Source organism: Galendromus occidentalis, unplaced genomic scaffold (genome assembly GCF_000255335.2).
Source record: "Galendromus occidentalis unplaced genomic scaffold, Mocc_1.1 scf7180000077482, whole genome shotgun sequence".
Classification (NCBI taxonomy): Eukaryota; Metazoa; Arthropoda; class Arachnida; order Mesostigmata; family Phytoseiidae; genus Galendromus; species Galendromus occidentalis.
In genome coordinates, this window is record NW_003805470.1 from 1,695 (window position 1) to 15,256 (window position 13,562).

Here is a 13,562-nt window from a genome sequence, read left to right on the forward strand (position 1 = left end):
GTCGATCCGTATGCGTGAGTCTCCACTGCCTGCATCGTGGACGGAGTTCGAAATGGTGTGCTGTTTGCGCTCGGAACGCGGAGACGATCTCGAGCAGCTTGAGTGGTGCCCGATTCCGAGTTGAAGAGGTACATACCCTGAAGTCCCGCAAATGATCGGCCCATCAGACAAGGGGCTCCTGACGAGAGCTGGGGCTGTTGATGGAGAGTGGTATCTTTGAGAACGAAGGTCGCCTCTAACGATAGGCCTCCGGGGAACGGAAGGCTCTTCAGTCGCACAATAAGCCTTGATCGTGTTCTACCGATCCATGCGCCCGAATAAGGGACATGAACATCCACCGCAAATCGATTCGTCTCTGAGGCAGATTATTCTGTTCAGCTGCCTGCTCGAGCCTCTCTGGATCCCGCTTCCGAATGAGTCGTCGGCTGGAATCATTATTGATGGATGGCGCACTCTCCGTCTGTGGCGGCCTAGCGGATTCTGACACCGGACCAGGTTTCGAAAAACTTCGAATTCCCGTGTAGTTGAGCGAATAGCGGAAGTAGCGTGATCGAAGGGTGCCTCCCTCTCCGTCATCGAGATATACGTTCATCATCATGATCTTCTCGCCGAATTCGCCTTGCGCGAAGTCCGGACCGGGGGCTCCGAAGGGAGCTCCCGACGAGGGTCAGGTCGGAGCATCTAAGAGGGAAAGTTCGATCCCGATTTCCGGCGAGAGGAGCAAGTCTCGGCTTTACACTCAGTCGGATATAGACTCTCCGATTTGTCACTTCGAGAAACAGGAGTGTACGGACTGTTTCTCTTGCTTGTCCCCGCGGCATGGAAGCTCGTGTGCACACGTATGACTCGCTCTAGCGAGACAGGAGATGATCCGGATCAGACTCCCGCTAATCTCAGGCTCGACTCCGGAATCTCGAATCTCAGGGCGATCTCACAGAATCGGTCGTAATTGCTGCGAAACTCAGCATCCCTACTCCCGAGATCCTGGACCTTAGGCAGTACTCCCAAATTTACAATCCCAATAAGTTCTCGCTCCGTTCGTTACCAGCTTTCTCTGCTGATTGTGAGTGATCGGCGACCGAGGACAACTTCCAAAGCACCTGAGCCAGCGCGAGACTCCTGGTCTCTCTGGGAAATTCAGGAGATTCAGGATTCCCTTCGGGTAGCAGATGCGAATCGCTTTCGAAACGTCGCGATCATGGCGAGAGGGCTGGGAGGTGCGCTCGAGACGTTGTCGAACGAGCATTGTTCTGATCTGCGGCTGTGTATAAAACGAGTGAGAAATCAATGGAGCTTATTGTCTGCCAAATCCTTCCTGTCAACATGCGCTCCTTCGCTGTCATTGCTACCTTCCTCCTGGTCGCTCAGGCGCAAGCCTTCGACGCCAAAGAGAGTAGGCACGCTTCCCTGATTTCTGTCTGAGTTTCCATAGTAGTGAGGTTTTGGAAGTCCGTCGTTCTCCTCAATCAATCCCCTCTCTGTCGAACGCCGCCCCGAACTCGTTCAGGATTCTGTTCAGGCGCTAACGGAGTGTGCTCGCGTCTTCAGCCATCCAATGCATTCAGAACCACATGCAGACTGCTCTGAACAACTCTTTCGACGATATCGGGGACAGATTCGACAAAATCGACGGACACAGGCAGGAGCTCACAAAGTCGCTCCGGAACGAGCTGGAGAAAATCCGCGATACCTTCCAGGAGAATTTGGAGAAACGGTGATTACCTCACGCTCTTGATCAAAACTTCCTGATGTTCGAGAAGACTCGCGTTAAAGCTCCCTGATTCTTTTCCAGAATGCAGGAAATCGATACCAATTGCGATGAGGAGGAGGGCATGATCAACAAAGCCAAGTGCGCCCTCCGCTGCAGAGTCCAGATCATCCTCGCTGCCAGCTCGGAAGCTACAGCCGCTCTCAAATCCGCATCCAAGGCCATCTACGGCCACACCAAGGACTTCGGTGGTAAGGGCATGGACTCCATGAAGAATCTCGGCCAGATGATCATGGATGGGCTCCCCAAGCTCATGCAAGCAGCCAGAGAATGCTTTTGAAGACCGAAGCGTCCATATTTCCCCGAGGTCATCGATAATTTCACAACTGCATGAGAATAAATGATGGTCTCTGAAATCCGTCGCTCCAGGACTCTTCAATTCCTCTAGCTGTCACGCAACGCTCCATCGGTAGCTGATATTTCCGCTCACTCCGACTTGCGGGACGGTGTCTTGGAGGATAGTTGTGATCATACATAGATCATACATAGAAGATGATTTTTTAACTTGCATTAAGCCAATCCTCAAAAGACCGAGAATCGTAGGCACCGGATTCCACCAAAAACGAGTTCCTGGTCGATGATATTTTCGAGAATCATGGGAAGGCACCCGCTGAAGGGAAGAGAATGCGCCTGCTTGAGAGACCCCCAGGCAAAGAATTCAGTTCCAGAACTCCAAGAGGAACGGAGAACGGCATCCATCAATAAACCATCAGGTTCTTGAATGTACCTGAACGTTAGCTGGACTCCGTCGCGTCGAAGAGGAGCTGAAGCCAAGAGAGCTGATCTGGTCTTGTGACCATTCGAGAGCCTCGACTAGGATCCGTTGCGTACGATTCCGCATCGTGCACTCTCCCGAGGGTCAGAGAGCTGTAGAAATCCGCTATCGATCGACCGTGCATCCGACACTCCATCTCTGGAATTCAATCACAACGTTCCGTCGTTCAGGGGAGAACTAATCGTTGGAGAATCCCGCTCCCGTCATTCGTCTGTATGTATGACAGTGTCATGCGAACATCATACGCGGATAGATCATCAGAATCGCACAGAAGGAGACCTGGTCGACGATGGTTGTTCATGGCATCTCACCATTACTTCCGGCTGCTAGATCATCGCTCCCTGGGCCGTACACCTTGCGGATTCAATTCCGAAGTCCTGTTGAGTGGAGGCGGACAGGGATTAATGCTGGAAACTCTCGATAGTATCTCGTCTGTTTGAAAAGCTGCCTGGGTTATCTCTGGCGGAGTTCAACGAAAGGATTTCGGACCGAAAGACCCGAGCAGCGGATTTTGGTATCAGTCGGGAATCGAGGGTATCTGATAGCTGACAGCCTCGGAACCAGATCGAGCTTCAGCAACCGATTGATTATGCACACATCCTCAGACCAAGCACAATCCATCTAGCCATACCGAGTGAACTTCATCATCAATTGTCACGGACTACCTCGCCACTCGAGGAAATCTCAAGTCATGTCGACAGGGCGGGGTGCAGTGTCTATCGAGTAGCGGCTTCATTTTGGAGACTATGTGCTTATCGGATGGGAAAGCCCACGCTGAGGGACACTCTCCATCATGGTTTTCTTCTCCACACATCTAATAGGTTTTCCGGCCTGGACCCCGACAAGAGACAATCCTTTGTCAGAGTCCCTATCTTCCTGAGTGAGCCTAGTTCCTTCCTCTGATCAGCTAAGCCTAGTTGTAAGATAATTCTCTCCAGTAGAAGCCCAGTTTTCGAGAAAAGACTAGACGGAAATTTTTCCCCCAATTCTCTCCCCTCAGCCGGACCCTGAAGCCTCATCCTGCAGTATACGACCATTCACTTGCTCGCCCTCTCTCAGACTCGTGACAAAGCTCACCGGATCAGAAATCTGGCTCTGATTCATTCACAGGCTACAACTCTTTGCCTCGTCCCAAACCCTGTCTTCCTTGAATCCTGAGAGACAATGGTCCTGATGGACCAGCCTAGGGGCTAATTCCGATCAGTGTAGAGAAATCGTTCAGCACATCAATTAAGACAGGTCTCAGCGAGCGTCCGCCAGCATCCACGGAAATTTTCGCTCAAACTCGAATTTCGTCCCCGTTTGATTCGCAGAGTCCTGTGGAACTGCCATATCGATTCCCATGGAAAATGAGTCGACTCGGTGCCAGTGATCGGAATGCCTCATATTTCCTCACGTTCGCCTGCCTCCTAATTGTCCACGCGGATGCTAAATTCGTCGGAGAAGTTAAGAATAGTAAGTTCAATCAGGCGTGAGTTCACTTTCAAAAATCGAGACAGAAGCCGAGCGGAAATAGATCTGGACTCCATATTGGACTCGGGACATGGTCGAATGCTTCCTCGCGTTGTCTTTGTTTCAAGTTTCTCAGTGTTTCGTGCAAGCTTTGGAGATACGAACGAGTGAAGTATCGAACGATGTCAGTCTGCATCTCGAGCAGGGTTCCCAGAGCGTCAAGGAAAAGGCCGCCAGTATCGAGGAGGCTTTCAAGAAACGGTTGAAGCATTTTGTGGCGGACTACGTTTTCTTGTGAGTTGGGGCTCGAGCACCGGGGAACTTTTTCACACGAGCGTCACATGATGGCGGTTCCGAGTAAAATCGAGTAGAGGGAGCAGAATAAGAGGGTCGCTCAAAGATCGGTGTAATGTTTTTCAGTTTCTTCGAAATCGAACAGAGATTCCATAACTGCGAGGACACGGACGGCGGAAGAAAGTGCAATTACGACGCTGTCAAAGACCTGACGATTCATACGATACCGGTAGCTGCAGCGAGGCTGCAGCAGATCATGGGGGGCGTCAGTCAGGCGGTGAGATCGATTGATAACAACGCCACAAGCACTACGATCGATCTTATGAACAGTACACGAACTTTCGGTCGCGATCTGTTATCATCAACAACGCGGTGTGTCTACAAATAAAATGAAGCGATTTCCGAAATTCGCACCGCTAAACGATCCTTCAATGCTGATAACTGTAGGGTGAGCACAGTCAGTTCCGATTTTATCGACCTGTTTCATGCAACGGGCTCGGGTGATCGGTACGACTGGCGGTAGAGAGCTCAGATTTATTAGGATTCTGCTATTACGAGTGGATTGAGTCCAACAGAGACCATGGGGAAGCTCGGTTCCCTCAGAACGCATCTAAAATCACAATGTCTGCAACATATCAAGTAAAATTCCCTTCCGCGAAGAGAAGGTGAGCGTAACCACTTTGGATTCACGTGTGAGGGAAATCAAAAATCTTAACTCAGAAGCATGAGAGACTCGATCTAGGAGTGCTCCAATTAAGGTAGACAGCTACTGTCTGCCGCTCGCTTCTCGAGAGCTCGAGTGATGGGATCGTGCCTTCCGGCTCTTCCGCTCTGCCATTCGATTTTAAGTCGGGACGTGGTAGGCTGCTCTCCTTTTGAGAATATTCTTGACCCTTCTGAAAAATTTCTGAATTTTCGAACGCTTCTGCTCAGGCTCGCGTGGAGAAACGAACCTGCTCCAAGCACGGCGGGCGAGAAGGGCACCACGCAGATCGTCCCTCGAGAAGTAAACGTCCTGCAGAAACATACGGTTGCATCATTATGGAGAAACAATCTGAGTTATTCCTTTCTACCCCTTGGGTTCCGCGAATGTTCCAAATGATGACTAGAGGAATGACTACGCACCGTTATACAAGACTTGTGATAGTGAGCTCCACCTAGGCAAATTACGCCCCTGTCAAATATCGAGACGCGACGAAAGCAAAGCAGGCACTTGAGTCCGTCTCCCTGCAGAGGGACATGGATTAGCTGAGAGAGACGGTCCCGCCGCCAGGAAAAAACATACTTCCCAGCGTCAATGATGGAGAAACTAACTATCTCCGTCTTCGTCTCATGACATGAACGTTGCGAGCGAACGACTTGCCGGTTTCTCCAGGTGTGAGAAGGAACCCCAACAAGGGCGTGTAGAATTCTCGAAATCCTCAATGGGAGGATCTGAGGCTGTTCCCTTGTCCGCACACTTCGTCGGAGTCACGCTCTGTCCTCCGGGAAAATCGGGTTCCCCTCCCTGCGGAGACTCGTCCCTGAAGCACCCTCGAGTACACGATTCACAGTCCTGCCGATCACGGCTGCGTCTGCGGCTTCTGCTCTCGACCGGCGATTCCGCGGCGTTGCTTCCCAATGTAGGCACTGTTTCTGATCTTCTCCCTCTCGGGGAGTTTTGTACCACTCGGACGTCGGGTTGTTCTTCCAAGGCTTCCTGTGACATCGGGAGTAGGTAACTCGTTTCGGAAAAATCGGGATCACGTCCTTGATGAGCTGCTCCGTCGAGCTCCAATAATTACCTCAAGGGTTCTATAGACCCTCGTCCGCTGCGCTTTCAGTTCCGCCACCCATTCGTCAGTGAACGAGATTCGAAGCGACCCGTCCGAACCGACTGGCATAATTCTTCCCTCAGATGAGACCATTGTCGAAGACAGAGGCCTAAGCTCGTTCAAACTCCACCGCCTTGCCCGGCTCTCTGCCAGCGCAGTGCTTGAGTATCCCCCTTGTGTTCCATATAGAGGAACCTGACGTGTAGAACCGTGTCTGGACTCTGGTGTCGTGGGACTGTCTCCGTCGTCATCGAGCATGACGAAATCTCCGATATCTATGTCTTCCGCACCGCTCATTTTCGGAGGCAGCTGAAGTGCGCGAGCATCGGCTTGTCCCTGGAATCGAGCCCGCACGTAGCGTAGCTTTCCTCGCGATCTTCGGGGATCTTCCTAGTGTCGACAGCATGTATACGGGGAATAATATCGGGAGGGGCCCCGCGGTCGGACGCCTTCCGGGAAACTCGCCGTGTAGATAGCTCACCTTCATTTTCCGTGCACTCAGCAGTCGAGATCACCAGAGTCCGTCAGCGGATCGATACACGGGTAGTTGATAGATATCACGTCTCTGCAGACGCCATCGGGCATGCGTGGGATGTTGCGCGCGGATGACGTGTAACATGTCCAGCGCACAGTCCTACGAGACATCAGGAGCCGAATTATGCGCGGGATCCAGCACCGCCTTTCGCTTCAGTGTCACACGACAAGGTTCGGCAGCTCTCGTTCCAAACGAGCGCTACGTTGTTCAGGCTGCGATGGGGAGCGAGGTAGCCAAAGATCTCCTGTAGGAGCTGGGTTGAATAATGAAGCCCTTTGATATTATTGGAAACACGTCATTCCTGATCGGAAATTTTCGTCACGGGAACAGCTCAAATCGAAAAGTCCGTATGGGTTGTATTAAATTAAAACAAGCTGTCTTTATTGGGGGTCCATTTATGGCAGAGACTCGAGCGTACCGAGAAACTGCTTCGAGTCTACGATAAGAGTTCATTTCGATACTGAATTTGAGAGCGTCAGAAATATTCAGCGCGTCTCTCAACCAATGTCAGTTATTATTATGTATGATTGACTCAATCCGTTATAAAATTATGCGAGTCTAGGGAATGGGGAACAAAGAGGTGAACAAAGTCTCCTAGGCATAATCAACAACAGTCAGGAAAATGGTGGTTCCATAAGACGGTTTCACTCAGCACAGACCCTGATGGAGTTCTGCGTGCTTCGTGCGAGCTTTAACGAGCTCGGGTGGTCGGTAAACACGATATTTTCCGAGAAGTTTCTCCCAGAAACCTCTTTATGCGCGAGAAAACCTTTCGGCTACAAGCGCGGACTCGAGCTCTGGTCTTTTTGTCGCTCTCGGGAGTGGATCTGCCTCCCATAGGAACGCGCGTGGCGGCACAACTGGAATGTGCCCCCTGTGGAAACAAGGAACTGGCTCATATCTCGGGAATCACTCTGGGAAGAGGATCGATCGGAATTCCAAACCTTCTCAAAGGAGCTAATCGATTCCAGGAACTAATCGTACGAACCAAGAAACAGTCTTTGTGGTAATATCGGTCGCATATTCTCAATGTGCTAGAGGTGTTCCATTCCGTCGGAGACCCGCAAATCCGGCACGAAGGTATGCGGGGCTGGAGAAGGAAGAGGAATCCAGATCGAGCGATAGGAATTTTTTTAATACCTTGATTGGTGTCAGCATCGGTGTTGACCAATGAGACCCATGTTTGTCTTTCGCATAGCGCAATGTCGATGATCTCGTATTCAGAACGCACCTGAAGTTCGATGAAGCTCACCCGAGCCTTGCTCGTGTCGTCAGGCGAGCGGTGCTCTCGCATGGCAGCAGGAATTTTCTGAACCTCATCGTTGGGGTTTTCGTATCCCTTCCCTCTATCGGACGACTCACAAGAGGATACTGAGCCCGTACCACAAGATTCGGCGCGACTTTCGATGGATACCGCTGATGGGGACTGATTGTGAGCGCTAGGCGTTTCGATATCATCGTGTGGCTGTGGCAAAGTGCTTGGTGCCTGCTCCTCGTCTTCTCCTTCAGGATCTATGGGAGGCACCACACTCGAGGTTTCGTCCTTTCCATCAAGCTCGAGAGTAACGTTCGCAGGTTGCGTGTCGATGTTCTGTGGCAGCATCAACCACTCATATTCCTCATGGGGTGTTGGTAGCACCACGTATCCTTCTTGGATTTCCAAAAGCTCATCGAAGGAGCTCTCTGCAGAGCAGGTCTAAGGGTGGAATCCCTATTATCACCATGCAGGGAATGACCCGAGGCAGACCGTCAGGATTTTCGAAGCCGATCGGTTGAATCCGAGTTATAAATTATAAACAAATTATAAATTTTATATCCACAAAAAAGCTCTTGATCGATACCCACCGCAGTCTCTTTAGCGTAGGAGCTCATCATGACGACCAAGCCTCCTTTGAGTGAGATGGCTTGTTCCTGCGGGAGCATATGTTTGCGAATGCACGTTCAACGTGGTGCCCGGTTGCGACATAACGTGGAGCAGAAACTAAATGGATGTCATCGACGTGGGAGGGGGTGTCTCAGTCTTAGAATCATTCCGGGCTCCGTGATGCATTTTCAGATTCGGGAACCCCTGGAATCATATGAAGAGGAGCAGGAATATCTGCTCACCAATATACTTATTAAGCGGATGCATCACGCCTGTTTGACAATAATCGTTGGTAGATAAGAGTGAATTCCGGCCTTTTCATCGGTGATTCCGAATAAGCATGAACAGAACAGAATCGACCGTGTTCGATCACAGCCACAGGCTCTATTACCTCGCTGCAAGACCCAGTCTCTCCGCCTGATGGGAACCAAAAGTGCACCAATCTCAGTCAGCATCAGGCCGCGGTCAGATATATGGGCTGTATTAGCGTACTGATAGGTGGGCTGAGTGAATCGGAGACGTAATTTTCCACAGCCAGTGACCAATGACTGCAGCGCCTGCGAATGACGATGTCGGTCGATTTATCAACATGTGACCGGAGACTTGTCGTCCACATAAACGGAAGCGTGGGGCCGAGGGAGGAGGATCTTCTCGAAAGACACCTCAAACTTTCTCGGAGAGATCGGTACCATGTCGCGCGCGAAACCTCACGAACGGCATAGGGTCAGACGGGTGCGCATTTGGATGAAAAAGAGGGTTCAAGTCGTCGAGAACTCAAAAATGATCTCAAGTCCCGAGTTCCGACTCTCAACCTGCGGTCAGAGCCCGCGCGCAAATTGGATGACGAAGGAGAATACATCACGGTCACCAAGGCTTTCGTGAGTGAGTTTTGAGAAATACATATCTCACTAACTTCGAAGAGCAACACTGTGGTCAAGCTCGCGAGAGACGAACCAGGAGACGCCGACATGAGAGAGCTATCAAAATGGGGGAAACGGGAGGTTTAAGATGCGAGTTCGAAGAACTTGAAGTCTCACAAACCGACAGCTTGGGAGACACTTTGTACCGGAAGGCGAGACCATATATTTACGCGAGGTCCCCGAGGCACCGATTAAAATGAATTTTCACATTCTAGCAACGGAAGACAGCTCAAGGCATTCGGGCAGTAGGGAATACGAAGATTGAGCCCCGTTGCTTATCCTCCACTCAATCATGAGCCACGACGTGATCTCCCCGCAAGGTGAGAATACGTCATTCGACATTACGCATTCCGATGCTCAGATACTCTGACCGCTGGAAGCTTCCATCAAGGTCGCTGGAGAATCGCAACTTAAGGTTTCATTCACTCGTTTAAGTCCCATTGTTTTCACCGAAGGTCGCCTCAATCCTCAATTATTCGAAAGAGTCCTCTCCATAAGAGGAATTCCGATGACAACGATGGTATTTATTGAGAGCTCCCATCTCATCGAGACTTGACTTCCGATTGGGATCAAGAAGCTTGTTGAAACAGAAGCTCCCAAGTATTTTAAATTAAGATCCGCGCCCCGGCGCCCCCATGCTAGATAATAAATTGTCAGGACTCCGAGCATAAGATGCATGCTTTCTGCAGTCTCTCACGTTTCCGTCGTGCTCATGCGGATGAAGCCGCAGCCTGCTGGTCAATTCCCTTTCCTACAGTTCAGGCTGCAGAGGGCAAACTACCTGAGGCGGGACGGTCAGGACAGCTGATAATATCTTTGACCGAGAGATCTTCTTCTTAAACGAGCTTTTGTCATATTGATCATCAGCAGCCTCGACGAAACTACATATATCGCGGCGCCTGCTAATCCGATTCGGCTAAAGTTGCGGGAAGCTCGGACGAGTTTCAAAATTCAGAGTCAGCGCCGCATCCGTCAACCAGGAGATGATTTTTATCGCGGAGATTTCCGTCATCTCATCGAAGCTTCTTGATTTTCGTGATCAGCTTCTTGATCCGCTCGAGGAAACGGGGGCGAATCGAGCGCTCTTTTCCGTCTTTCGACACGTTCTCCTCCAGAGGGAGGCCGCATTTGGCCTTGAATGCTTCGAGAAGTTCTGAGTCAGAAAAATTACAGTCCTGTGGGAGTATATCAGAAGTCAGAGCTCGAAAAAGTCGGTTCGGTAAAGGAGTTGGCTCGAATCCGGATGCCGCAGAGAATGACCCCGGAGACGGGAGCATTGTAATAACAGATCGAAAGGTATTCTTCACCACGGTACGTAGGGGGGGAGGGGGGGCAAACTCACGAGAAAACACTGTTTGTGAAACACTCTGCCAGACACTGTGAAGGTTCGGGATTCCAAAGGGGCTGGATAGCGGCACAATCGGCAGAAAGTCCTCTTGCGTTGAATCTGCAGGAATCGGATTAACGGGTCAGATGCATGAGCCGGCTGGATTCTTCCCGTGAGCAGGACCGAGTCTCTTAGGCCTAATGATATCCGTTGGGGTCTCTTATTTGCACGACTTCGCGATTCAGTCAATGAAACAAGTCCCGGTGGTGGAACTCGCACCCGGGAAGGCTTTCCGTGAAGAAAAACTTTCGCGCAGGCTCTTATTCCGGTTCGACTGACACATGCCTCTTCCACATCGTCGCTTGCTGAACTTATCGGCACGTGGAGGCAGCTTTCGACCGCTCCGCGGACGGAATCGTGATCCGTTCGAAATCTCTTGAATCTCGGACGACATCTGAAATACGAATTCGTAATCCCGCGTATGTCCTGGTATGCGGATGGCGTACTGTGGGCTTTGAGCCTTCCATAAATCGATGCATACTCACCTCGAACGGTCAATGGACTTTGTTTGAGACTCCTGTTCCGGGAAATATTTCTCGATGCAGAAGTTCTCAGCGACGGAAATTTTCGAAGAGTCGGAATGAGATCGTTGCCGAGTCAGGTCCGGAAGGGCAGATTTCCTCTGAGAAGGATCACGCTCCGGAGGATTAGGAACTCTATGAGAGGGGGAACTAGGGAAATGTAGGTATCCTCAGCTCACGGTGATCGAGTAGCAAGAGTCTCAGTGTCATGGAGGTGAGGCTCTTGCACTGAATATCCTGTACTGAGCTCCGAAGATATTGGATGTCGAATCGAGATGCACCCGTGATTGAATTCTCCGGCTTACTTCCACCGTCAGCCTATGGTGCACGGTCAGCAACTGAAGCTCAACTCACATTCATCATTTTCGCGGACTCTCCGCAGACAGGAGGAGGTGGGAATAGGAGTACGTTTTGCACGGCTTCAAGGTCCACTCTGATGATTCTGATGGGGAGGAGGCTCCAAACAGCGAACACACACTGTTCGACGTACAATGTGCGAATAGCTAGTCCTCATGTCGAACGCAGAATTTTTTTCCTCATTTCCGAACGAGCAGATCATTGTGAAATGAAATGAAATCCAATCCTCTTGGACGCCGAATCTTCAGCGAACCGCATCGTTGATGGGCATCCGCTTCAATTAATGCCACTAAGAATATCCAGACTCCTTCCTAATCTGGCAAAGCTCGAAAGAGAGCGCGCGGACCTACCCACGGTGTGGGACGCTAGAACCACAGCGGAACTGAAGATGGATCGGACTCTAGTTGCGGACACTCGCAAGGAGCTCCATTATTCACCTGTCCGCCCAATGAAGATGGGTAGCCTGGATCAATGGTTCGAATCGTGACGAACTAAATTGAAAAACGAAGCAAAATCTCCTCGGGGAATATCAAAATTCGGACCATGACTCAAAATGAGAATCCCACGACGAGTGTCGGGGATCAGGTGGAAATAAGCTGTCGCTTCGGTGAGCGAGTGATCGTCGATCGCGGTCTCCTGAGGAATGCCAGCGAGCTGGATGTCGACGCCCCGGCAAAACTCATCGTCACGAACCAGCCTTTCTATGCGGTTTACTCGGTCACGCGAATGCTCACCGGCGGTCAAAGGGTATGTATATTCACGAGCCTCAAGACAATCTGCTTGATAGGAACTAATCTTACCGCCACAGAAAACTCATCTGAAATTGCAATGATGATTCTCATTTGTCATATAACATATGTTCCAATCGTTCTCCAGATTCAGCTGACCGTAGACAATGTCATAGACTTCTGGTCGACGGCGAAAACATTGCGACTGCGTCCGCTGGTCGAAAAACTCGAGAATTTCGTCGCGGAGCATCTGAACGAGATCGCTCGCGTGAAGAACGAGATGCTGAAAATCGACGACCAGTTCCTACAAAGACTCCTGGAGAAACGGAGGAGCCAATGTGTTCCGCGGATCCTGTACCGCTGGTGGAGAGCTGACATCAAGAATCGTCAATTGGGTTTCGTCAAACTTGTCAGCAAGTTCGTACAGCAGAATGGGGACGAAACGCTCAGTGCTTCCTCAGAGGAGTCGAACGTTTTGAAGAAAACAGAGGTCCTCAAGAAGCAGCCGGCATCGACGTTTCCGGATATTCCTGCAAAGAATCAGGAAAAAATTCCCTCCTTGGTCGATCCCGCTCTCGAACCCTGCCCCACTCCAGCAGTGACTAGGAGTTCGATCCTCGACCAGCCGGTCCCTGAAGACTGCGGATTGGCGGAACCTGTGATAGCGACTGCTGCCGAATCGGTAGCTGCAGCGGATACGAAGCCGATCTCGGAAGCGGAGCCTGCGAGGGAGATGAGTTCGCCGATTGAAATTGCCGACGTCAACGCACTGCCCTTCAAGTTGATCACCGTCGAGCCCATTCCCGCGGTATCGGCAGGTGACGACAAGCCTCCTAGAGAACCCGCAGGGAAACCTAGTGCTCCTGAAGGGGGGAAAACTCCGGATGTCGCCAAGCCTCAGTTCCTTGGCCCGGGCTCCGGGCGCATCGGATCCGCGAAACTACCCGCTGCTGAGACCCTAAGTCGTCGGAACGGCATCGTGACCGCCGCACCGAAGGCTTCGGCAGTGGATAAGACCGTTTTTGAGAAACCAATATTTGCCCACCGAGCGAAATCTGCAATCAAGAGCGTGGAACCTCTGGCGCCCAAGAGCGAGCCTCCGTTCCACCCAAACAAAGTCATCCTCTTGGAGAACAAGATATACGGC

The 13,562-nt window shown here is 51.1% G+C and overlaps 4 protein-coding genes across 4 annotated transcripts; 1 reads left to right on the forward strand and 3 right to left on the reverse strand.

Annotated features, from left to right (window-relative positions):
* The first annotated feature begins 1,302 nt into the window (after positions 1–1,302).
* On the forward strand, positions 1,303–2,129 carry LOC100906950 (uncharacterized). The gene is made up of 3 exons (XM_003745361.2): positions 1,303–1,393; positions 1,549–1,714; positions 1,793–2,129. The coding sequence occupies exons 1-3, from the start codon at positions 1,324–1,326 to the stop codon at positions 2,046–2,048; spliced, it is 492 nt and encodes a 163-aa protein (XP_003745409.1). The 5' UTR covers positions 1,303–1,323; the 3' UTR covers positions 2,049–2,129.
* Positions 2,130–4,563: 2,434 nt separating this feature from the next.
* On the reverse strand, positions 4,564–6,635 carry LOC100905346 (uncharacterized). Its single transcript, XM_003745365.2, has 5 exons — positions 6,585–6,635; positions 6,074–6,439; positions 5,653–5,988; positions 5,415–5,516; positions 4,564–5,304 (listed from the first exon to the last, which is right to left on the reverse strand). Exons 1-5 carry the CDS (start codon positions 6,588–6,590, stop codon positions 5,134–5,136), a joined length of 981 nt encoding a protein of 326 aa, XP_003745413.1. The 5' UTR covers positions 6,591–6,635; the 3' UTR covers positions 4,564–5,133.
* Positions 6,636–6,991: 356 nt separating this feature from the next.
* LOC100904912 (uncharacterized) lies at positions 6,992–8,571 on the reverse strand. Its single transcript, XM_003745362.2, has 4 exons — positions 8,484–8,571; positions 7,870–8,334; positions 7,627–7,728; positions 6,992–7,512 (listed from the first exon to the last, which is right to left on the reverse strand). The coding sequence occupies exons 1-4, from the start codon at positions 8,559–8,561 to the stop codon at positions 7,330–7,332; spliced, it is 828 nt and encodes a 275-aa protein (XP_003745410.1). The 5' UTR covers positions 8,562–8,571; the 3' UTR covers positions 6,992–7,329.
* Positions 8,572–10,280: 1,709 nt separating this feature from the next.
* On the reverse strand, positions 10,281–11,693 carry LOC100905492 (uncharacterized). Its single transcript, XM_003745366.1, has 5 exons — positions 11,685–11,693; positions 11,295–11,431; positions 11,095–11,203; positions 10,765–10,869; positions 10,281–10,597 (listed from the first exon to the last, which is right to left on the reverse strand). Exons 1-5 carry the CDS (start codon positions 11,691–11,693, stop codon positions 10,436–10,438), a joined length of 522 nt encoding a protein of 173 aa, XP_003745414.1. The 3' UTR covers positions 10,281–10,435.
* Positions 11,694–13,562: the final 1,869 nt, after the last annotated feature.